Consider the following 25,964-nt stretch of genomic DNA (forward strand, 5'->3'; position numbering starts at 1 on the left):
TATAATCTTCTCTCTAATAGAACCTTAAAGCAATTCCATTTGCATTTCCTGCCTAAGCTACATTAAAAGAAGATGAAATATAATAATAATACACCTTCTCACACAGACCTTGAATGGTGTATCCAAAATACTGCATCATGATTTCCTTTAAATACCTAGTGTTTATGCCGTGACCCTCACGTTCACTGGAATTTCTCTGAACTGCTGTGTATTTTTCTTCTTCGCTCCTATCATCATTTTCCAGGGCTACCCGGGCTTTGTACTGGGCACTTGATTCAATTTCTTCTGCTAATTGGTTTGCTCTTGCTTCTCGTTTTAAAAATTCTTCTGAATTATCCCTTTCTAAGGGCACCCTGAAACACAAGGAAAACAAAAAGTGAGTATTTTAAAGTCATAGTTTATATAATTGTCACAACTATTAAGGGAATTTAGAGTTTGAGATTCTGGTAAAACTGTAAGAGAGTTACAGTCATCTAAATATTATAAATCAAAATTTGAATTATGTTATTATCTTTTCTCTAAAGGAATGTAACATTTCCAAAACCGGTTAAATTGATTATTCCCCCATAACTACTAGACTTGTTAATTTAGTTTATAAAATGTTTATACAGCATACATTTAGAGTATACGTAAACTATGTGTATTCCCTGTTTAACGGGAATTTAACAGCTTGGGGAGTAATAGATAATGCTTTCACAGAATTGTTTAATTTAAAAGCAACAGAATTTACTCAACATCATAATTTAAGTTGATAACCAGAGACAAATGCACTAAAATAAAAGCAAACTTTTTGAACTTACGTATATGAAGATAAACTGCTATCATATGTAGATACTACACCATAATTTTCTTCATTATATCGAAACATATCATTGGGATCCCATCCATTAGACTAGAAGAAAATGAAGCTCATTTTTCAAAATGACAAAGTATTTGTCTTCTTTAATTCAGTTACAATCAATATCTGCATTAACAATATCTATCCTACTATACTATATCGGGTCTAGTAATAATTAGTCGTTTTTAAACATTCGTTTAAAATCTTGCTTGGCGTTGACTTGTATTGACATAACCTTCAAACACGTGGTATCTACAGAACGTGTGAAGTGCAATTAACAAGTTTTGCTTGAAAAAGTTTGTGTTTGGTTTGGTTTTTGTTGCAAAACTAGGGCTAAGAAGATGGCGGATGAAGAGGATATTCAGCACTGCATGCTTTACGAGTTCCAATTAGGAAGAAAAGCAAGTGAGGCTGCAAAAAACATCTGTAGTGCTCTTGGTCAAGATGCAGTTAGCGCCAGAAAATGCCAGCGTTGGTTTGAGAAATTTCGCGAGGGAAATTTTTTGTTAGATGACAAGAGTGGTCGAGGCCGTGTGTCCACTTTTGATAAAGAAGCTCTTCAAGCTCTTTTGGTGCAAAATCCTCAAATTACCCAACAAGAGCTTGCGACAACTTTAAATTGTTCACAAAAAACAATTTCCAATCAATTGCGTGCACTTGGCAAAGTCCAAAAGTTTGGGAAATGGGTTCCTCATGAGTTGACTGACAACAACCGTAATCAAAGAGTCACAATTTGCAGTTCGCTCCTCTCTCGTCAAAACCGTTTGCCGTTTTTAGAGCAAATTGTTACCGGAGATGAAGAATGGGTGCTGTATGTTAATCTGAAAAGGCGGCCTCAATGGTTGGACAAAAATGAGGCTCCGCAGCCCACGCCAAAACCTGACTTGCATGCGAAAAAAGTGATGTTGTGTGTTTGGTGGAATTTTAAAGGAATTCTTCATTATGAACTTTTACCATCTACCCAAACCATTACAAGTGCAGTGTATAGTGCCCAATTGGAAAGGTAAGCCCAAACTTTAAGAGAAAAAGAACCCGCGCTGATTAATCGGAAGGGCGTAATCCTTCACCACGATAACGCACGACCGCATACTGCAAGAATCACTGCTGAAAAACTGCGCCAGTTGGAATGGGAAGTTCTCCCTCAACCTGCATATTCTCCTGATGTTGCCCCTTCCGATTACCATTTGTTTCGTTCTTTGCAAAACTTTCTTCTTGGAAAAAAATTTAATAATGAAGAATGCCTCAAAAATGCATTGACCGAATTTTTTGCATCAAAATCACAAGAATTTTACAACAGAGGGATTAAAATGCTTCCTGAGCGATGGGCACAAGTAGTAGAAAACAACGGCAACTATATTGTTGATTAAATTTTGTTGTATTGTTTAAATAAATTCGATTTAAAAAAGTATTAGAAAACGACATTAATTATTACTAGACCTAATACTAGCACAATCTAGAAAATAGGCAAAATTTTCCGTTAGAAATGTTTTAAGGAAAAACTTTTCTTGTGCATCAGCACCTGCAAGTTGGTAAATAACTATATAAAACGATTGACAGGTTAGTAAAAATTTAGAACATTTCAGTTACTTCATAAAACATGAGCCCCCTCCGGTTAGGGTTCTCTCCTTTCCCTGCTCCCTAGCAGCCATCTTTCTAAAGCAACGGTCACCAACCTTCTGGACCTTGCGGACCACCGGTTGTCGACCGCTGTTCTAGAGCGTATTTACTGGAAATCTTGACTGATCATCAGGTCTGTGGGGGACAAAGTGTTTTTTGACAGCCAAAAAGATTTGCATTGTTTTGGAGGAAGGAGGGGAGAAGCCAAAGCTTTCCCTGCTGCATCACTGCTTACAGGTGGAGCAGGGTACCAGATCCCTGCCATCCTCCCCTCCCTTTGGGAAGGCAGAGGCTCAAAGGAGTAAACAGGCAACCTCTGGACAAAGTCACAAGAGCAGTTTTAGAAACAGCTTGCCATTAGTAGCTATGGTCCTCAGCAATGAAATTCTAGGCCTTGGTACCCTAACCTGTAACCTCAGTGTACACAACTCTACAATCATGAGAAAACTACCATTCTCTCAAGCTAAACTACATACTTAAAATTTTTTTTTCTATTTATTGACAGAGGACAGGGAAAAATGGAAGCAGGAAAGGGGGGAGGGGGAGGAGAGGGATGGAGAAAGAGAGAGATCAATTTGTTGTTCCAATTATTTATGCATTTATTGGTTGATTCTTATATGTGCCTTGACTTGGCATATTGGGACAATGCTCTAAGCAATTGAGCTACCTGGTCAGAGCTAAACTACATTTTTTAATCCATAAAAATTAATTCAACAGGGGCAGAGGCAGCAAGAATCTTCACTGGTGAATATTAATGTCTAGGTTAGGGGTGTCGAACTCAATCAGAGAAGGGGCCAAAATCTAAAATCCAGCCTAAATTGCGGGCCGAATGGTTTACTGAACAGTCATAAACTGTCATTGTGATGGAAACGCAGCGGAGTGCAGTGATGACAGCGCGGTGCGGGCCACATTGCAAGGCCTGGCGGGACGGATTTGGCCCGCGGGCCTTGTGTTTGACACATGTGGTCTAGGTAATCAACCACTTCTTTATTGTTTCAACTCTTCTTTTAAAGGCCTGACTGGTTGAAAGGATCAAAATACAGTCCATAATCATTATCCATCTCAGAAGAGAGAACACAGAATCATCCAAGCAATGTCCATGGCAACTTCAAAACAAAAGCTTTTCTCTAAGGTCACCCATCGAACTTGAGTTCTGTATGTTAGTCCAGCTAAAACTATAACGTAGCCCTAGTCAGTTTGGCTCAGTGGATAGAGCATCAGCCTGAGGACTGAAGGGTCCCAGGTTGCAGACTCAATCCCCAGTGTGGGGCATGCAGGAGGCAGCCAATCAACAATTCACTCCCATCATTGATATTGCTCTCTCTCTATTGCTCTCCCTTCCTCTCTAAAATCAATAAAAATGTATTTCAAAACAAAACTATAATGTAATCCCAACACTAAAACAAATCCTTAGGCCTTAACATGGACAGAAAGTCCGTTACCTATGAAGGCTTTAAAATTACTTAGTTTATGCTCCATGTAAAAAATCTAAACAGCAGAAAGAGACCCAATAAAAAGTGAATGTGTGCCTAACCACTATTAATAATTTCTTGGACATAAACCAGATAGTCCCTATGCACATATAATTGGCTCTCTTTATTTTAAAACCCAAATATGATCTTCTTGTTCTCCAACATGCTTTTTCATTCATGAAGTCTTACATATCTTCCCATACCAAAATACTGTTATTTTTAATGGACATATAATATTTCAATTGGATGAAGGTACACTAAAACAACTTAACCCACACCCTCTGATGACAGTGAAGCTATAGCCAATTTCACTATCAGAAACAGCTGCAAAAAAAAAAAATCCTCATACAGCCGAAACTGGTTTGGCTCAGTGGATAGAGCGTCGGTCTGGGGACTGAAAGGTCCCAGGTTTGATTCCGGTCAAAGGCATGTACCTTGGTTGTGGACTGAAAGGTCCCAGGTTCGATTCTGGTCAAGGGAATGTACCTTGATTGCGGGCACATCCCCAGTAGGGGACATGTAAGAGGCAGCTGGTCGATGACTCTCTCTCAGCAATGTTTCTAACTCTCTCTCTCTCTCTCTCTCTCTCTCTCTCTCTCTCTCTCCCTTCCTCTCTGTAAAAAATCAATAAAATATATTTTAAAAAATCCTCATACTTAATTTATTTTTTTAATTTTTTTTTATAATTATTTTCACATCTTACACATGTATTATGGCAAAAATAAATCCTCAGGGGCAGAACTGCTAGACCAAAGTGTATGTGTATTTGAAATTCAGATAAGATAGTGCCAGAATGCTCTCTAGAAAGCACCTATCCACTTATCGGCCTCACTACCAATAAAAGAGTGCCTGCTTCTCTACACCCTCCACTCAGGGGCTATGCAGACCTGAGAACCTTCACATGGGGTTCTACGTAATCCTTTAAAGCTTGAAAATCAATAGTGATGTGCTGCCTACATATTTATAACTGAACAATGACTTAAAGATAAAGCACAGATTTGAATCGGATGAAGAATCTTCCATTGAGTATTTCAGTGGAAGATTCTTCATCCAATTCAAATTTGCTCCCTAAATACCGTATTTTTCGGGCCATAAGACGCACTTTCCCCCCCCCAGAAGTGGGGGGAAAAAAGGTCCCTGCGTCTTATGGTCCAAATATAGCCTACACATATACTTTAAAAAAAAAGTTTTTTTACTTGCCCGGCTCTGTGTGGTCTCTGTGTGCTTGCCCGGCTCTAAAATGGTTCTAAATGCTGCTGTTTACTTTACAGGGTTGATTACATGTGTTTATGACTGTGATGTTGGGTTTTAATGCACATAAAATATTTTAGGACACTATTTGTTTCAGAATCTTTTTTTCTTCATTTCCCTTCTCTAAAAACTGGTGCATCTTATGGTCCGGTGCGTCTTATGGTCCGAAAAATACGGTACTCCTTTTTGGCAAGAGACTTTGCTTTCTATCTCATTTAGAAAATTTGTTTACAGAATCCTAAAGACAGCCTTTATTAAGCATTTGATTTACAGATGACGTGTTATAGGAAAAGTAAAAATATTTGCCAAGAGGCTTTTATAAATAGGTTTTTATGAAGAATGATCCTAATTTAGATTAAGAAATTTATTTGTGCCTTGGTCAATTTGGCTCAGTGGATGGAGTGTCAGCCTGCGGACTGAAGGGTCCCAGGTTCGATTCCGATCAAGAGCACATGCTTGGATTGCAGGCTTGATCCCCAATAGGGGGTGCACAGAAAGCAGTCAATCAATGATTCTCTCTCATCAGTGTTTCTATCTCTTTCTCCCTCTTCTTCCTCTCTGAAATCAATAAAAATGTTAAAAAAAGAAATTTATTTATTGCTTTAATTATAAAGTTACCTAACTATAGACCTTAATAATTAGTACTTCTTTTTCAGATAAGCCTAAAAGATGTACTTTGACCTCACCTAGAGTCAATAGACAATTAAGACACCATACCACTTGCTTTGGTCTGCCTTATGGGGCAGAGTACTCAAAGCAAAATATTCTGGCACTTTCAGTTTCCCATGGTTTAGATTTGTAAGTTGCTTATTATGACTTACTTTAAAAATTTAGGAATAATTTATAAACATCCCAAAGAAACATTTTTTCTATATTTACTGTCCTGGGGTGAGAGGTGGGGAAAGGAGGGGAAATACAGACAACAATCTACATTTACACAAAACTGCTGCTTTAAATATAATTATATTTAAACAATATACTTAAGTTAAATCCAAGCGATAGGATATCATACCACATCACACAGCCATAGTCTGATAGTAATCCACAGATTTTACTTACGACATCGTTTTCCAAAGCTTCTAGCTCCTCACTGGCAGTGAGCTCCCCTGCGTCCCAGGGCTCCAGGTCCTTCTCTTTGTGCTCCCCGTTCACTTTAGCGCTGATAGCTGAGTCAGTAAAAGCATCTGCAAAGGATGTTTTTGGTTGAAAGATCATACAACCACCCACACAATGGACTAAACTAAATATACACATAAGTTACCAACAAAGATGTATGGTAAAAATAACTATGGAAAAGGAATTTCTAATACATTCATTAACGGTATGCTTTCAGATATCTGATGCTTCTAACTTCAGAAAACTTAATTGGCATCATAGATAATTATTAATGAAGATATGTTTTTCATATAACTTTAAGCCACATGGAATGTTTTCATATATTCACAAATCATTAAATTATAAGAAAAATAATTACTTTGTGTTTTTGAAGTAATCCAGAAAATGTCTATCCATCCACCTAAAACGATCTCTTTTGTTAAAAAAAGCCAGTAGTTAAGACATGCCCTCAGTGGTCCTGCAGCCAAACATGGGAAGATTTTTCAACTTTCTGAACCCATGTCTAAATGCAAGCATCAGTAACCTGACATACTCTTGCCATTAGTAACCGAAGCTATTCTAAGTGACCCATTCTCCACAGAATCTGTTTTTCCCTATAGCTACCCTGCTACGAAGTTCAGGCCCTACAGTGTTTCCTGTCTCCAGAAGTTCACACGGCAGAGCTATTTGAACTTGCAATCAATTCTTTCTCACTTGTGTCTGCTTCTCTTCTAACATTACTGAGGAGCACTAGCTAGTGAAAGCAACATGGCATTAGTATGTTTGGTTGATGGGAGCTATCTATCTATCTATCTATCCATCCATCCATCCATCTATCCATCCATAGCAGCTATCCCAGGAAAGGAAAACATTCTCTAGTTGGGAGTTAGGACTCAGCTAAATAAAGGTTCACTGGGGCCACAATAGAAAATGCTTTGGAGATAAAGGCTTTGCACTTAAGTGGCCGGACTCATATGGCATCACCTTGCACAGGGTGAGGCAGTGGTACTTCTGCTGATCTGGCTCCCAATCATTGTGCCCTCACCCCTTCTGCAAGCTACCACCACGGAAAAGAAGGGAAGAATCAACAGCTGTGTCTCCTCAAAAGAGCCAATTCCAGGGGGATTTTTTTTATTTGATACTGCTTCTGAAACTATCATCAGCTCTCTAGTGAGCAAGGTGATAACAAAGTAAGAAATGTATGCCAGCAAATTTATGGATGCACTACAAGCCTATGTAGCTTTTACTTCCCCTCACTGGGTGGATGAAGGTGTAGCACACTCATTAGGAAATAAAGACATAACTGCACTAATGGGCTTAGCTGCCAGCTCTACCAGCAGCACAATTCTCTTTGCTAGCAGGAATAAAAGCCATACGTGTACACGGGAGGGCCTCCCCAGAGCTGCACACTGTAGCTGAGAATGGGAAGAAGTACTCACTAGAAGTGATTACTTTTTGGGAAAACTTTCTAAGAGAGTCTAACAGCCTGATGCTAATTTCATAATGTCATATTCAGCTGGAAGCCACTTATGGTCCTAAAAGCTAGGCTTTCCATGACATTCACCCTAAGTCAAGTTACACAAATTCTTGGTAAAAATTAATTTTGATGTGTGTTTTCAAGAATGTGAAATGCTCTAAAAAAATCAAATAATAACTTACATTAGGATGATGAAATTCTAGTTTAATTTTCACAAAACTAGAACAGAAAAATAGACTACAGAAAAATTCCAAACCAGTCATGTTATCTTCTGTAAGAAGCAACAGGATTATTAATTTATAGTTAAGATCCTGTTAATATTTTAATCACACTAATTTTAGAAAAGCATATATTTAAGTAAATAAAGCACATACTTAGATGGAAACCCAGTATTAAAAGTAGCATTATTTTTATTGACAAAATTAAAGCTCAAAGCAGAAAGTTTTTTTTGTTTTTTTTTAACACAACAACATAAATAGGCTTTTTGTCGTTGCAGGAATGTGTGTGTATGTATGGCAAAGTATTTTGAAAGAGTAGAGACCAAGCCAAGCTGTCCTGAAATTTAAAAATACAAAACTTAAATGTACTATACTATTATTCTAAAAGAAAACAGCAAGGCTCCCACTGCGGGTAAAAAAAAAAAAAAAAAAAAAGCCAACTTCACTGAACCAAGTTTTACTCTGCTGATTAGAGTTTAGGCTGTAGAAAGAGGCCATGTATTAGATAACCTATTTTTCCAATTCTACATTATCTTAAATATGTTTACAATACCAACTTTATAAAAAGAATTAACTATTCACCTGTTTTTACTTAGAGCATTATGGTTTTACTTCAAGGTAGAAATGGGGGAAGGGAAAATGTGAAAGTGTTTCTCTTAATAAAGGAATGATATTCCTTTTATAATTTCCCCCAAAGAGCCCTAGCCTGTTTGGTTCAGTGGACAGAGCATCACTACAGGGTTTGATTCCTGTGTCAAGGGCACATGCCCGGGGTTGTGGGTTTGATTCCCAGCAGGGGGCGTGCAGGAGGCAACCAATCAATGATTCTCATCTCATCTCATCTCTCTCTCTCTCTCTCTCTCTCTCCCCTCCCTTCCTCTGAAATAAAAATTAAAAATTAAATTAAAAATAAATAAAATAAAAATTTCCCCAAAGACAATCCCTTTTTAAAGATGGGTAAAAAGTTTAGGGAAAGATGTGTTTAAGTGGGGAGTCAGAACAAAACGAGGCTATAGTGTCAGGATGCTGGAGAACACCCTGGTCATAAATACTCTATTTCAGATCAACACTGTATCATTAGATAAAAGAAATCAAGACCTGGATATTCCATTCTACACTGTTACCAATAACCACTACTATAAATTCAAAAAGTGCTTTATTAACAGCCATGTTTGGATTTTTAAAAAACATTGTTGGTATTACATAGTACAATGTTATATCCAGAATGCCAGCAAAGTTCAGAAAATCAACTGGCTATAATCAATTGCCAATTGTGGGAATTTGCATGTAGATTTTTCTAATGCCATAAGTCAGAGTATATTAATTTTCCATTATCCTCTATGGTAAGAAACAAAAGCATTATAAAGGCAAGATGCAAGAATACGAAGTGACTGTTAGAAAAATATTACCTGTTTCTGAAGCAACTACAGGTACAGAAAGAAAAAAAAAAACACACAAAAATTATCAGATGAAATAATGGATATAAATTCATCATGTGCTTAATTCCCTGCTTTATAAACATCCAATTTACAAAAATCTCTAGACTATAATGAAAAAGGAGTATAAAACTATCTGCCCCATGCCCCACCCCCACCTCCAAACTCCCCTAATCTACCCCTACAGCAGGTGGGGTCTCAAAGCCTTCCCTTCTGATTCTGGGCAAACACTCCATCATTCTGAGCTACTGGTGCCACCTTGTGGTGATTGGAAAGAAATGCCTCAACCAATAGGCTTCCCCTCCACCCCCACCCCCCATAGGCATTCATTCCCTCAGCTCCATACCCAGGAAATGGGATAGGTGCTCTCCTTAAGTTTTCCTCTTTTACTTCTTAGTCAATTATGACTTGAAGATGCAAATTTGTTGAAGAATATTTTAAAGAGCCAGAATAGTGGTGAAATAAGTTAAAGGCTAGTAGCATATCATAACGTAATATAAATTAAATTTATTAAAACTACAAAATGAACCCTGGCTGGTTTGGCTCAGTGGCTAGAGCATTAGCCTGCAGACCGAAGGGTTCCGGATTCAATTCTGGTCAAGGGCACATGCCCAAATTGTGGGCTGGATCCCCAATGGGGGGTGTAGGAGGCAGCCAATCAATGATGTTTCTCATCACTGATGTTTCTATCTCTCCTTCTCCCTTCCTCTCTGAAATCAACACAAACATGCATACATACATACATATATATATTTACATATATATACTTACATATATATATACACACACTTATATACATATATATTAAAAAACTACAAAATGACATAAAACTGTAAGTTTAAAAATCATTACCAGACTTAACATCAGAAACCCTAAAATATGCTTCTATTGTAGAAAAAGTCTTCAGCAAAATCCTCAACTATCTAGTTCATCTTTCAATTAAATGTTTTGTCAAACATTGAATTTTTTTAAAAAAATATAGGTATTTTTATTTCAGAGAGGAAAAGAGAGGGAGAGGTAGAAACATTGATGATCGGCTGCCTCCTGCACACCCCCTACTGGGGATCCAGCCCACAACCCGTCCTTTGTACACTTGACCAGAATCCAACCTGGGACCCTTCCGTCTGCAGTTCGACACTCTATCCACTAAGCAAACCAACTAGGTCTCAAACACTGAAATCCTAGATAAATAAAAAATTTCATTTCAATGATATCATTCTATTTTGACCTTTATTAATAACGTGACTTTTTCAATTACTTTAAAAAGTATTTTCTTAACATGTACCATCAGTTATACATGAACGAATCTATACACAATAGTCTACAGTTGTAGTGGGTGCCAACCTCACAAATGAGACCATACTTAATATTTACTGAGTATTACTGAGTTTGGATGATCTGGGGATTCATATCTGATAGAACCCCTGACTTTTTCTGCAGGAACTCTAGGTATATGGAAGAGTAGTTACAGATTGAAGCAAATATTTAGTTCTGAGAATAAGAGGTTGTAGCCTTAAAAGCAATAGTTGATCAAGGCCTTCAAAAACACAAGCAAGAATTAAGTAGGGGTGCTCAACAAGTGTGACTCAGCAGCTGAGCGTCAACCTATGAACCAAGAAGTCAGGGCACATGCCCGGATTGCAGGCTCTCTCTCTGGTAAGAGGCATGCAGATTAGTGATTCTCTCTCATCCTATTTGATATATTAAAAAGCTAATACGCAAATTATCCCTACGGATGGGAATTCAACCAACTGGGAGTTAGACGTGCGCTGACCAATGGGGCAGTGCAGAACATGGTGGGTGTTGGCGACGCAGCACTGGCAGCAGTTAGCAGTGTAGGTGCTGCCAGCTCTGATGGGCCCCATGGAGAGCAGAACCGAGGGATGGTGGAGCAGGTGAGTGGGCAGCATCAGGTCAAGGTGGGTTCAAAGGAAGGCCGCAGCTGGCAGCCGCTAGGGATCCTACCTGAACATGAATTCACTGGTCTCTAGTCATTCTCTCTTTCTTTCTGGGGGGGAATTTTATATATATATATATATATATATATGTATATATATATATATATGTATATGTATATGTATATATGAATTAAATAGGGGGAAGGAAAGGGCTTATAATATAGACTAGAGTAGCATTAGAAATAAAATTTCTGCCCAGCCAGTGTGGCTTCGTGTTTGAGCACCGGCCTATGAACCAGGAGGCCACGGTTCGATTCCCGGTCAGGGCACATGCCCAGGTTGGGGCTCCATCCCCAGTGTGGGGTGTGCAGGAGGGAGCCAATCAATGATTTTTTCTCATCACTGATGTTTCTCTCTCTCTCCCCCCCTCTCCCTCTCGCTTCAACTAAAAAAATATATTTAATAAAATAATTTCTCCAAACTGTATAGGTGAGATTACCTTTGTATTTTACTCCTATTTTTATGAACTTTCACACCATAAACATATACTAAAGTAGGCATTTTATTATATAGGAAATATTAAAGAATAGCATGAAGAAACAAGATGGAAATAATGAACACAGTGAGGGCCCAGACTGTGTTGGTAGGAACAGCAGAACCAAGTGGACTAATGGAGGGAGGTCCTAAGGCAGGAGAGAGGATAAGAGAGGGTTTTCAGGGAAATGGGGCACAGGGAGCCTCTAGATTAGGGATTCTTAAAATCATTATCAGACTTAACATGTACCCCTCTGGCATTTTAGGGAATCTTATGGATTTAATTGCATAAAGGACATAGGAAATAAAATATAATGAAATGCAGCTATCAAAACAAAACAACAAAACAAAAACCCCACATTTGTGCCTTAGTGATATATGCTTCTTTATTAATCAGTAAATAGTAAATTCTAACAGCAAGTAACTATTGGAATTTTAAAGAGTCAACGAGCATAAGTAATTTTTTAGATATCCACATCCATACAAGTGATATAAAATTACTGAATGCTATAGGTGCTAGAGTCACAGATATTGCAAATGCTAGTGGTTTATTGCCTACATTAATAACGGAGGGGAAAAAAGCTAAATTTCAAATAAAAGGTGATGCAAATAAAAATCTAAATCCCCCCCCCACCATTCAAGTTAAAAAATGCCAAGCCCACTTCACAAACCATTTGGAAATCATGGATCCAAATTAAAAATTATGTGTTTCTCTCTCATCGACGTTTCTAACTCTCTCTCCCTCTCCCTTCCTCTCTGTAAAAAAATCAATAAAATAAAATAAAAATAAATAAAAAGGATCTGCTGAGCCCTCCTAAAGCTCCAGCAAGAGTTAGAAACTAACCAGCATCATAATGGAATGTTCCCAGCCACACCCAGCAGGAATCTACAGAGAGGAGTTTAAAAATGGGAGGCCAGAGGAGGATCGAACAAATGAACCCAATTCTTTCTTTCCAGGGGTCCTCAAACTTTTTAAAGTGGGGGCCAGATCACGGTCCCTCAGAGAGCTGGAGGGCCAGACTATATGAACTACTAATTCCTACTGTAACACCTCGGCTGCGCTCACAGCCCAAAAAACCTGGCGGGCCGGATCAGACTCCTCTGCGGGCCGCATGTGGCCCGCGGGCCGTAGTTTGAAGACGCCTGCTTTAAACAAATGGAAGGCTGGGGAAGGGTCAGAGAGCCCTCGGAGGGGAATAGAAGAAAGGGAGAAGAGTCAGGTTAAGTTAGCTGTGGTCAGAGTGGATCTTGGTCAGAGTAGATCTGGGAGGGCATTGTGGAACAGAAAGCAGTTACAAGCCATGACAACAGTCCTGAAAGCAGGCTGCTGACATGGGATGGAGATAGAAGACATGTGTAACAGAGCTCAGAAGGCTAAGATCCTACAGGAACAGTGCTCTGTTCCAAATAACCAACTTGAAAATAAACTTTTGTAAAAATCTACCATTTGCACCCTAACCTTGGAAGGAAGGTATCAGGGTCTTAACCACAAAACTATGGAAAACTTGAAAGCCTCTGTTCTAAATACTAAGAAATCATAGTTACATTACAAAATACACCAGACAAGCACTTGCCTATTAAAAAATGCAGGAGTGGATACTGTTCATTTTGAATGACCACAACTATTTTCTAATTGTAATTCTGGGCTATCAAGCAGAACTATTTCATATTGGAAGTAGTACCATGGAGATGGCAGTTTTATAATAATAAATTCAAGTCTCTGAGGTTAGATCCATAAAAGTCAGTCCCAAAAATTTTCCTTCAAATGAAAGTTTTATTTTATTTTAGGAGAGAATGAATCAGGAAGAGCTAGAATAAAGTAATAGGTCATCCTGAATTCATACTTAGTAGGATCGGAACAGGAAACCAGGATGTGTCCTGCAGTACAGGCAACAGAGCCTTTCCAGCTCTTGTCCCAGTAGCTGAGAGATTCCTCAAAACGTTCGATTTCCTATTCCTGCGTTACCTCCAAAAGACATTAGAAGACACTCTAACAGTGATGCCAAAAGGAAGAGTTTGTGGGGTGAGGTGTCAGAAAGTGGGCATTCTGTTTTCGGCTTCTCCAATGGGCTCTGGGTGCAGAGCCCCATTTTGAGGGGAAGGAGGAGCTTTTAGACTGTGCTATTTGGAAGGGCAAAATGGCTCCAATGAGTGTTTCAGCATTTCTTTATAAAAGGAACAGTTTTCATCTGAAAAGTTAAAGAATGAGAATGGAAATAAAGTAATTTTGTACAAATTGAAAGCAAAAAACACACAAAACTTCAGAAATATTGAGGAATCAAAAAACAGAATTTAGCAACTGAACCGCCAGTACTCTTAGCCAGTCTTTTTACAAAAAACTTACTCTGAGAATTATAGCAACAGTGTCCAGAAATAGATAAAGAAAAAGTAAATGAAATTCATTCCAATTCTTATAGCTATATGCACGCCTGTTTCTTTGGAAAATATAAAAACAGTTTAAAGATTCAGACTGTTCTTTTCTAATATAAATTAGAGGAACACTGTTCAAATGCACATGCTCACATAAAATTCTGAGCCAGGGCTGATCTGGATAAAAAAAGCAATCATTTCTCTCTTTAGTCAGATGGAATAGAAATTAAAATGGAGACAATTTACCCACATTCTCTCACTGCCCTACTTTTTTACTAGTTTTAATATATATGCTATTGATATACCACTAATTCTCTGCAGAGTAAGAGAAAATAAAACTAAAACCAGATAGTAACTGGATATATAGCATTATACAATACAACCAAGTAAATTGTCTTCCTGAAAGTGTCCTGGACTCTTTTTCAATTATTTACTAGAGAGTACAAGAATCCTACTTGTTTTTACTTCAACTGTCCCATTAGCAGAGGATAAGTCGTTTCTTGAGTTCCTCCTCACTATCACAAGGTTAATATTAATCTTTCCCACTTTTACCATTCAGCAAGCCTGGAAGATGAAAAAATCACATTCCACACCTTTGATTACTAGTGAGGTGAACTATCTTTCCACGTGTTCCCTAGCCATTTGTAAAACTTGTTTTATTCCATTTCCCCAGTGTGGAATATGTCTTCTAAATTTTATGGTACTTCTGCATACATGTCTTTAATATTTTATAATCAAATATTTAAATATTTTACTTTATGCATTTTTGCTTTGATGTTCATACTTATAAAATCATCTTCTAGCCGAAACTGGTTTGGCTCAGTGGCTAGAGCGTCGGTCTGCGGACTGAGGGATCCCAGGTTCAATTCCGGTCAAGGGCACGTACATTAGTTGCGGGCACATCCCCAATAGGGGGTGTGCAAGAGGCAGCTGGTCTATGTCTTTCTCATCAATGTTTCTAGCTCTCTATCCCTCTCCCTTCTTCTCTGTAAAAAAAAATCAATTAAAAAATAATAATTAAAAAAAAATAAAGTAATCCTCTATCTCAAAATGATATAAATGTATAGGCTTGTTCTAGAATTCTTATATAGTTTTAATTTAAAAATGTTTTTTCTTTAACCATTTGGGTTTTATTTTGGTGATAGGTATAAAGTAGGAATCTAACTCCTCCCAAATGTCCCAACAGTATTTATTGAATAATCTACCTTAACTCCATATTTAAGTATTATCTTTACCACACATTAATAAAATGCTCATATAAATTGTCTGTTTTGGATTCCCTATTCTTTACAACAATGATTACTATTCTTTAGTTCTAATGCATTTTACTGTATGGTAGGAGAAGTCATCTTTTGTGCTCTGGTAGAAAAGAATTCCAAAACTCTTCTGTTAATACATAATGCTTTATAAACTTTAGAATCACTTTGTCAATTTCTACAATAGAGATAATATTATCTTTAGATATTACTTTCAGGAGAGTAGATAGCTTTAAAGTATTAAATATTTCCAGTCAAAGTATGGAACATTTCTCCATTTAGTCAAATCTTATTATACCCTTCTATAGTATTTTCATAGTCTTCAGCTTAACCACATGTTTATTTTTATACTTTAAACTTGTCTTTTGTAAATGTTTTATTTTATACTGCTTAGCTGATTAACGCTATTAAATAAAGAGGAAATCAATAGTTTTCCTCTTGGGTCCCTGTGTGTTTCTAGGATGAGGGGATACATTTTCACTAAGTTTTCAAAAGGGACCCCAAGTAGATTAAGTCTTGAGTTTCTCTGAACTGCCCATAGTGACAAGCACAGTCATGGACACATTCCACAGCTCATTAAGTATTTGTTGGCATCCTGTATACATAAGACACTTATCGCTTTCTCACTCTTTACATGAAGGCTCTAATTTCATTTGTTCAAAAGACATTTATAATACACCAGTACTATGTGCCAAAACACTATACCAGGCTCTGAGGACCATAAACAAACAAACAAACAAATGCAGTATCCATATACTAATACAAGGAGCTCAAAGTATAATGATGAGTGAGACAAACATCTATCCTATCCTATGTGGGAACCCTTAACACAACCCGCGTGATTAGGGCCCACTCAGGGTCCAGTTTCTGGAGGAGGCCACACACTAAAATGAAGAAAGACTAGAAGAGAGTTAATTTGGGACAAATGGGGAGGCCAGGCGGGAAGTCAACCTCTAGTGGGAAGACTCTCTGAGTCTGACCTTGCTATCCCTTTAATTGAGGCTGCTATGGGCTACACCCATTACCCTTAAGCAGCTTTGGGAAACACCCATAGCCCTTAGGCAGGTAATAAGAAGATTATCATATCGGCAAGGATTTACATGATTACATGGGGAAGTTGCCTCAATTAATATTGTCTCAATTAGATAGGGTGTGGTTGGCTCTGACCTTTCAGAGCTTCAAAGTTGGCCAACCTCTTTCTATTAGTGAGACAATGATTGGTTTCCGGCAATCCTATATAATAAAAACGTAGTATGCAAATTGTCCCCTTGACCAGGAGTGTGTCTGGGAGTTTGAGCAGGGGGCAGGTCGTGCTGTGGGAAGGGAGGGAGGCCCCGCAGCAGGCAGCCAGGGGAAGGGAGGAAGTACCTGGTCGGCAGCTGGCTAGGGACCCTACCAAGTGCACAAATTTTGTGCACTGGGACTAGCCAGTAATTATGATCACCAGGGAGCAGACACTCCACATAAATGCAGAAACCAAAGACATGGAAACATGGAGACTGATGGATCTCAGGGGGAAGGGGCGAGGGGAGTATGAGAAGAAACTAACCAAAGATCTTATATGTATACTAGAGGCCCAGTGCATGGATTTGTGCACCCGTGGACCCTTGGCCTGGCCTGCAGGGATCTAGCAGAAACAAGCTCTCCAACGTCCCCCCGAGAATGTGAGAGGGCGCAGGCTAGGCCAATGGACCCCATCAGTGCACAAATCCATACACTGGGCCTCTAGTCGTCATTATAATACAATATGTTATAAGAGCAATGATACAGCCATTATGGGGAAGGGCTTATATGTTGCTGCGGAAATTATGAGAACATATAAGTGACTGGTATGTGGTAAGCAGAGGGCAAAGAAACGAACACTGGGAACACAAGCACATGAAGGGCAGTGCAGTGTGATAGAAACAAAGCCCAAGAATAAAGCAGAAAAGGAATGATTAATAAGACACATGAGAAATAAAGAGCAGCTTCTGAAGGAGGGTGAAATCAGCAGTATCAAATGCACCACTAAAGACTTCAAAAGAGTCCCAAAACCTACCAATTAGAGGTTCTGGTAGCCTCAGAAGTTTCCAAGATGTGAGCAACAGAAGGCAGATTACAATGGGGTGAGAAGTCAGTGAAAAATAGTAATTAAAATATTTGGATAAGAAAGGAAGAAAGACAAGATAGTCCCTAAAGAACTCAAGATTAAAAGGGATACCTTTTAGGATAAGAGGGACTTGAATAGGTTTTCAGGCTAAAGGGCAAGAACAAGCAGAGAGGAAGAGGTTGAGAGTTTGGAAACAGAGAAGTGATATAAAAGAGCGAGAAACAAGAATGGCAAAATGGACAGTCAGGGGCATGACTGGAAAAGTAGAGATTAAGCAGGAGGTGAGACATCCTCTTCACTAAAAAAAACAAAGGAAAGAGAACAGTGATGAGAAAGGGCAAAGATGCCCTGGCCATGTAGCTCAGTTGGTCAGAGAGTTGTCCCGATCCCTGGTCAGGGCACATACAGGAATCAACCAATGAATGCATGAATAAGTGGAACAACAAATCTCTTTCTCAAAGCAATCAATAAATTTTTTTAAATGAAATAACACAATACTAGATTACAGTCAAAGCAAGAGTTTAGAGATAAAGTATGTTCTGTGTTATTTCACCAAATCCAGCATGATATGTATTATTGTTCAGCCCTAACAGCCCATGTGCAGTAGGAAAAATGATAGAGGGCTAAAGTAAACAAACTTTTTCTATAAAGTAAGCAAATATTTTTTGGTTTTGCAAGCCAGGTAAGTCTCCATTACAACTACTCAATTCTATCACTGTAGCATGAAACAGTCACTGACGATGTATAAAGAAGTGGCCGTAACTATGTTACAATAAAACTTTATTTACCAATGAGTGGATTTGGCCCACTTGACCCGTTCTCTAGACTGAGATACTACAATGGAAATAAAGTAGTAGAAATAAATATGAGGGAGAATGAAATAAGAAAATAGACAAGAAGGCACAGAACTGAAACATGGTTGAGTTATTAAAAAGAAAAAAATATAAATAAGGAGCAATAGGAAGAGCAGAAAGAAGGCAAGAGAAAAAAAGCAGGTGAGAAAGGAACTTTGGAAAGAGACAGAAAACCAAGTTAAAATGCCAATTTCAAGGTATGTATATGCCGGTCAAGGGCACGTAATTGGGTTGCAGGTTCGATCCTGGGTCCCAGTCGTGTGGGAGGCAACCAACTGATGTCTCTCTCACACTGATTTTTTTCTTCTTCTCTCTCTCCCTGTATCCCTCTCTCCTTTTCACTCTTTCTAAAAGTCAATGGAGAAGAAACCGGTTTGGTTCAATGGATAGAGCGTCAGCTTGGGGACTGAAAGGTCCGGGGTTCGATTCCGGTCAAGGGCATGTACCTTGGTTGCGGGCATATCCCCAGTGGGGGGTGAGCAAGAGGCAGCTGATCGATGACTCTCTCTCATCGACGTTTCTAGCTCTGTATCTCTCTCCCTTCCTCTCTGTACAAAATCAATAAAATATATTTAAAAAATAAAAAAACAAAATAAAATAAAAGTCAATGAAAAAAATATCATTGCATAAGGATTAATAAAAAACAAGACAGATATTTTCAAAGATACAAGAACAGGACACAGTGATTTCATCAACATTGCAACGCAGTTGCAGAGTATGTACCTAGCATGGCTAGCTTCTGAAAAAGCAAGCTAACATAGGTGAGAACCTTGTTAAGAGCACCAAGAGAAAAGCTTTTACTTTCTGGTGGCTTGTAAATTCGAAATAACAGTGTAGAAAACTTAGCCCAACAGAAACAGCTGCTGGCATAGACTAAATCATAAAAATTAAAAATTGCTGAGTAATAATTTGCAATAGAATTGACTATGGAATTTGACCAAGAGAAAAATCAATTTAAGAATTTTAGAATCAAGTTCAAAATTGCCCAGAAGAGTCTTTCAATGTTACTGAACATTCAGCACTATAAAGTATGCTTCTCTAGATGAATAACAGCAATTCTGACATTTTTCTCCTCAACGGAGTTGAAACATACTAAATTTTACTATAAATACATCACCGCTTTTATATTCTCCAAATGTAGTCCCATACCCTGAACTTTTTTTCAAATATGTATGTTCTCCTTTACCATTTGTTTTCATTAATCATTTTCTATCCATAGCCCTCTGCCTTTCTCCCTTAGCTCTGTGCCTTTGATTTCTTTCCAGAGCATTTATAGAACTACAAGCTTAATAAAACTATAAGTATTATTTATAAGCATTATAAAATGAAAAATTTATAAACTAACACATTATAGAACAAATGGGACAATAAATTTTCAGATGAATATAACAGTAGCATGCTTAACCATGAAACTGTAGAAAATCCTTTACAAACTATTTTTTAATAAGAACCCAAACTCTCATTATTTATCCTACTAAAAGTACCAATGAATCTTCTACTAGTTTTTAATATTTTCCAACAAAAATGCCTTATAATCCCCATTTGTCTTAATCAGGTCTTTTTTTAAAGCCCATATTTCTTTAAAAAAAAAAATGTCTGTAGAGTCTGCTTGAGAAAATTTTATAAACCATGAAGCATACTTAGGAAATCAAAACTCACCTCTTCTTGCGTAACTGGAGTCCATATCTTTAAACTGTACCACAACGAAGTCTGAACACTTAAACAAAATACTCTCCATTATTTCTTCACGTTTTGGCCCTGAACTGGATTCTGTACTTTTCTCATGTGCAGCATCAAGGACCAAATCACACTTAAATGAAAAACATGAGTAAATATTTAAACATTTATAAAATAAACTTGACAGGACTTCTTTGGCATATCAAGATACTATGCTTACATGCCTTTGGCAAAAAATAATCTATCTCAAGAGAACTATATGTTTTCCTCAGAAATATGAACTGTTGCTGAAACTGGTTTGGCTCAGTGGATAGAGCGTCAGTCTGCGGACTCAAAGGTCCCAGGTTCGATTCCTGTCAAGGGCATGTATATTAGTTGCAGGCACATCCCCAGTAGGGGGTGTGCAGGAGGCAGCTGGTCGATGTTTCTCTCTCATCAACATTTCTAGCTCTCTATCTCTCTCCCTTCCTCTCTGTGGAAAATCAATAAAAATATTTTAAAATACATATATATGAACTGTTTCCCATTCCATCTTTTAAAATTCCTCTCACCTAAAAGTTGGTCCTTGCTACCATGGTATGCCTCGAGTACATTAATAGTAATAAAAAAATTAACAAACCAATTTCTCCCTCTTGTGGCCCACAATACTTGAAAAGGCCAAAATATTTTTGTTGTTGTTGCTAATGCTCACCAGAGGATATTGATTTTTAGAAAGAGTGGAGGGGAGAGACAGAGAGAAACATTGATGTGAAAGAGACACATCGGTTGGTCATCTCCCACATCCGCCCCATCAGGGATAAGGATTGAGCCTACAATTGAGGTAGGTGCCCTTGACCAGAATTGAACCCAGGACACTTCAGTCCATACTCCACCTACTGAGCCAAACCAGCTAGGGCAAGGCCAAAATATTTTAATAAGCACACAGAGCAAGAAATCGTTTTGATTATACATACCATCTATAAAATAATCAGTATTTGAAACTGAAGAGCAAAATCATTCAGTGGTTTTAAAAAGTGCTTTTAAGGTAAAGCACTGAGCATGAAAATGTGACAAACATACCCACCTCATAACTATAAATTGCTAAATCAGAAACCAACAGGCACTGTCGGGAAGCCACACAAGCAAAGGGCAGTTAATGATTCATAGGGTTTCACATTTAACAAAAAGGAAAAGAGTAAAAATTACCTTAGGACTGTATGTTTTAAAAACTCCTTCATATATACCTCCGTTTTTCACTTGTACTTCACATTTGGATCCCTAAAAACATACAATTAATTTATCAAAGAAACAGTGTGCTACCCAGTCATGGTGGTAATTGTTTTCAATTTACTTTTTATAGCTCATCAGGCTTCATTCAACATTATCAAGTGCCCATTGACAGAACAATAAAGTTTTTAAAATATCAATAATACACAATTCACACAGGATTCTGCTCAGAATTTACAGCATGAACTTAAATACTGAAGTATTTCTGACTCCAGTTTTCTTAGGTGACAAAATAATGCATCATAACAACTACTAATATTATTATGTACACAGCAGGGTTAACAAGAATGCTTTTTGTAGGGAATTACAATAACTTGAATGGAATTCTAATCTCAGAAGTTCTAGTCAGAATTCCTGATTAAACATAACCTAAGAAATGTTACAGAGAATCATTCAACCACATTTTAACTTCATGAAATTATTTTATTCTACTCCAAGGCAGTTTCTCCCCAATAATGTGATAACTTACAACAACTGATGTAAGTATATGAACCATCCTCATATTGGCATAGATTCCATCAAAAGAAATCTGGAATATTAAGAAGAAGAAAAACACATTATCAGCAATCATATTTATCCTCGCATGTGTATTAAACATTTATTTTGTTATAAAATATTTAGTTAGGTTTGTAATACCTTACATGCATTAAAGGAAGATTTGGTTTACTATAGTCTTTTGCTTCCTTAAGAATAGCAGCTTAGGTTTCCATACCAAATAGCATTGTTTTGACTATGCATGATATAAAAAGCAAAACTGAACTTACATGTAAGAGGGAAAGATAAAGCCATAGGAATAGAAGAGACAGATCAGTGGTTGGGGAGATTTCACTATAAAGTGACACAAGGGGTTTTTAGAGGCAACGTAACTGTCCTACTATCTTGAGTATGGTGGTGGTTACACAAGTGTATGCTTCAAAATTCACAGACCTGTTTACTAAACAGGATTAAGAATACCTTAAGTAAATAGGTTAGAATTGGGGTCATCTTTGTAGAAGACCCTAGATTATCTGCTCTCAGCATGTATGAATCAATGATAGCGCTCTAAGGATTAATCAGCCACACCACTTCTTATTACACAAGTGTGTGTCCTCCTGATTCTAAAGAAGAAAATCTACACAATAAAGACAAAGTCTCAAAAATTAGTGAGTGGAACTTATACCTTCTCCCGTTTGTGCCCAATTTAATTTCAGTGATAAGAGTTCTGAAATTTAAACCCAAAAGACCCTTTCAAAGGGAGAAAAGTGAAAAAAGTAAATAAATCAAAGATAGCACATTAACTCAAAATCAAAACCCAAAGAGCTCTGCAAACTCCAGTTCTGGTGTTCCACTTACCTTTTAGGAGTTAGATTTGCCTTCAGTCATTTATAAAAGAAGAAATGACATTACTATGCATGAAAAATATTCCTAGGTAATATTACACTTTATACAGTCATCATCAAAACCACAGAGCTATTAAATTTATACCAAACAGTATTAATCTGTAAAAGATATCAGAGATATAAAATTGAAGAGGATCGATTTTTTTTTTTTTTGCCTTGACTTTTGGTCTATGGTTTCAAAATCACATTTCAGTTACCAGTTTTTCCAAACAAATATAATTCAAGTTACTCACCGTAGACTGAGGCAGTCCCTTGTTATTGTTTCGACCTCTGAAAAGATAAAATATTGTATTTATTAAATTCAACAGGCTAAACAAGCTAAAAGTATTTTCACATTAAAAATATCTTATAATTCCATTCAAATAAAATACAAGTGATCAATCTGAGTCATTTAATAATAAAAGCTTTCTAAGAACAGTACTGCTCTCTCTTTCTGCTTTGCTGGCTCTGAGGCCCAGAACAGGTATGGGTCATGGAAAAAGGCAGGAGGAAAGAAACTGAACAATATCACACTCAAAATAAAAATAGCTTACTGGAATAACCAATACTAAATATAATAATCTTTACTCCAAAAGTAACCAATTGCTCTATTATAAAAAGCTCCTCAGGATCAAAATATAGATTCTGTTCCTGATGTGACTGATATCAAATCACCTATGTTTTTCCCTCACCTCTAAGAATAGGTACTGTGTTTACAACTGCAGAAAAACCTCGAAATAAGTAAAATTTGCCTTAGCAGGTTTGGCTCAGTGCATAGAGCGTCAGCCTATGGACCAAAGAGTCCCAGGTTCAATTCTGTTGCAGGCTCCTTCCTGGCCTGGGCCCTGCTCAGGGCGTGCAGAAGGCAACCCATCAGGAGGCTACCAATCAATGTGTTTCTCTCACATTGATGATCCTCTCTCTGCCTTTCCTCTCTTCTACTCTCTCTAAAAATCAATAGGAAAATATCCCTGGATGAGGATTTTAAAAAGTTAAATCATTCAAAGCACTTTCTCTGCTAAACATTAAGTGCCTTCTCCTGTAACAATGCAGCACACCAGTGAAGCTGGCTTGTCAAGTAATTTCCAGTAATGTGGACTCTAGTTTCAATTTTATTATAGAACATAATACACCCTAAGGCTTGTTTCATTAGAAAAGATTAGATCCCTTAGGAAATGATAAAAACACTAATAAAGTGAAATGTTATATTCCTAAAAACATGAGTTACCCTAGAATAACAGAACTGGGATCTCATTTTAATAAAATCACAACTCTCAAATTAAGATACAAACTTAAGGGAGAGATCAACCAAAGGACTTGTATGCATGCATAGAAGCATAACCAATGGACACAGACACCAGGGGGGAGAGGGCATGAGTAGGGGAAGGGGCAAAGAGAGGATAAGGATACATATGTAATACCTTAATCAAAAAGAAAAAAAAAGGTACAAACTTAAAACATTTAAAGAGAAGTACAATTCAGGTCCAAAAAGTCTAGCAGTTTTGAATGGTATCAATTCCCAGCAAAGCAGCACTGCCCTTAGCACTGAGGCCAGGGCCGATTTGGTCTCCAACTCTGTCACCTCCTCTCACCTAGAAGACAATGTCTTGAACCAAATAACCTCTGGGATCCATCCATTTCCCAATATTCTGATTCTGGGACCCTGCCTCACACACAGCAGAGAACTTCCTCAAGTCTAACGATGACCAATAATTTACCATTTATAGAACTGACTAAAACCAGACAATATGGTAAGCACAATAGTCAAATCTCTCACCCCTCCTTTAGAGGGGATGAAACCAAACCTTGGCAGTCAGTTAAACATCTTGAGCAAAATCATTCAGCTCATGAGCAGGAGGTGGTATCTGAACCAGGTGATCCAAAGTCTAGGCTTTTCATTTCTAGGTTATGCTGCCTCTCTGAGATTACAGGGAATAAAATAGCCTCACAATTAAGCCTAATCAAACTTGTACACTTTTTTCAAACAATATTTGAATAATTTAGATTTTTCTATTTAATTTGTAGTCTGTAGCTAAAGACTAAATCTTGTTTAGAAAGGTTATCTCATCTTAGTGGTTGCTAAGATGCCATCATTAAAAGACTTAAGCAAATGCCTCCAATTAAGTGCCTCTAAACTCACAAAGCCACTTAAGTTTAAAATATAAAACTCTTTTTGATAGTCATGCTACTTTTTATTGATTATACATTTCTGCCTTTGACTAATAAAGAGCAATTGTTTTGACAATCCAATTTACTCAGATCAAATAGCTCAACAGGGAAAATAATAAATCACTCAAAGTGGTATAAAGTGTACAAAGTGCAGAAAGCACTGATTTCTCCTGATATACCAGGTGGTTGGGCACTCAAGGCAGAATGTTAACATTTCACAGAGCATTCTCTGAAACTGGTAAAATCCCATATGCATCTTTGTTTTTTCTCTCTTTTTGGATCTACTCAGATTATGCTTTACTTTTATTTCTCTTTAGTATTCTGAAACAAGGTACCTTAATATTTCATTCTGTTACAAAAAAAATTGAGTCTCAAAGAAAAGCCAAGATCACATTCTAGTCCTAAATATACTTATGATTAGATTGATCAGATTTAACAAAACTATTCCCTGGTTTCTAAGCTTTTAATAGTTATTAGTTTAACTAGTTTGGCTCAGTGGATAGAGCATCGGCCTGTGAAACTGACGGGTCCTGGGTTCGATTCGGGTCAAGGGCATGTACCTTGGTTGCGGGCACATCCCTGGTGGGGAGTGTGCAGGAGGCAGCTGGTTGATGTTTCTCATTGATATTCCTAACTCTCTATCCCTCTTCCTTTCTCTCTTAAAAAATGAAATATATTTTTAAAAAATAATAAAATAAAGTGTGATTCAATATACCAAATTCACACAAAGAAAGTTACAAAAATAATAGCATAAACTGCTCCAAAATAATACAGGAAGGAGAAACCATGATGGTGGCATAGGTAAACACCTAAACTGCTGCCTTGCACAACTATTTCAAAACTATAACTAAAAGACAAAACGGACATCATCCAGAACCACAGGAAGGCTGGCTGAGTGGAAATTCTACAACTAGAAGGAGAAAAAGCACACTGAGACTCAGAGGAGCTGTAGGAAGCAGAGGTACCAAGGTGTGCAAGCAGAGATGGAGGGCAACTGAGCACTCGGCTGGCTTTCTCAAGTGGGAGGGAGACAAAAGCTCCAGACTGCACTGAACTGAACTCGTTCCAGGAGAGACTCTCGGGATCCAG

At 37.6% G+C, this 25,964-nt stretch overlaps 1 protein-coding gene across 15 annotated transcripts in view; it reads right to left on the minus strand.

Moving 5' to 3' along the window:
• ATXN2 (ataxin 2) overlaps positions 1-25,964 on the minus strand; it is a 91,828-nt gene that overhangs the window by 46,406 nt on the left and 19,458 nt on the right. For 9 of the 15 annotated variants that reach the window (XR_004989999.2, XR_004990000.2, XM_036449286.2 and 6 more), the window contains exons 2-9: positions 22,961-22,997; positions 21,818-21,877; positions 21,268-21,339; positions 20,065-20,215; positions 9,378-9,392; positions 6,238-6,362; positions 801-892; positions 156-353 (exon numbers count right to left, since the gene is read on the minus strand). Coding sequence is in view for 13 of the 15 variants with exons in the window: in XM_036449286.2 (XP_036305179.1) it covers positions 156-353; positions 801-892; positions 6,238-6,362; positions 9,378-9,392; positions 20,065-20,215; positions 21,268-21,339; positions 21,818-21,877; positions 22,961-22,997 (750 nt within the window). In the remaining 2 variants the exon portion in view is untranslated. Of the gene's footprint in view, positions 1-155; positions 354-800; positions 893-6,237; positions 6,363-9,377; positions 9,393-11,156; positions 11,215-20,064; positions 20,216-21,267; positions 21,340-21,817; positions 21,878-22,960; positions 22,998-24,511; positions 24,628-25,964 lie in introns of those variants that run through there. The other 6 variants (XM_036449280.2, XM_036449287.2, XM_036449284.2 and 3 more) reach the window with 3 other exon arrangements.

The sequence above is a fragment of the Pipistrellus kuhlii genome, unplaced genomic scaffold, assembly GCF_014108245.1.
Source record: "Pipistrellus kuhlii isolate mPipKuh1 unplaced genomic scaffold, mPipKuh1.p scaffold_m20_p_20, whole genome shotgun sequence".
Taxonomy (NCBI): domain Eukaryota; kingdom Metazoa; phylum Chordata; class Mammalia; order Chiroptera; family Vespertilionidae; genus Pipistrellus; species Pipistrellus kuhlii.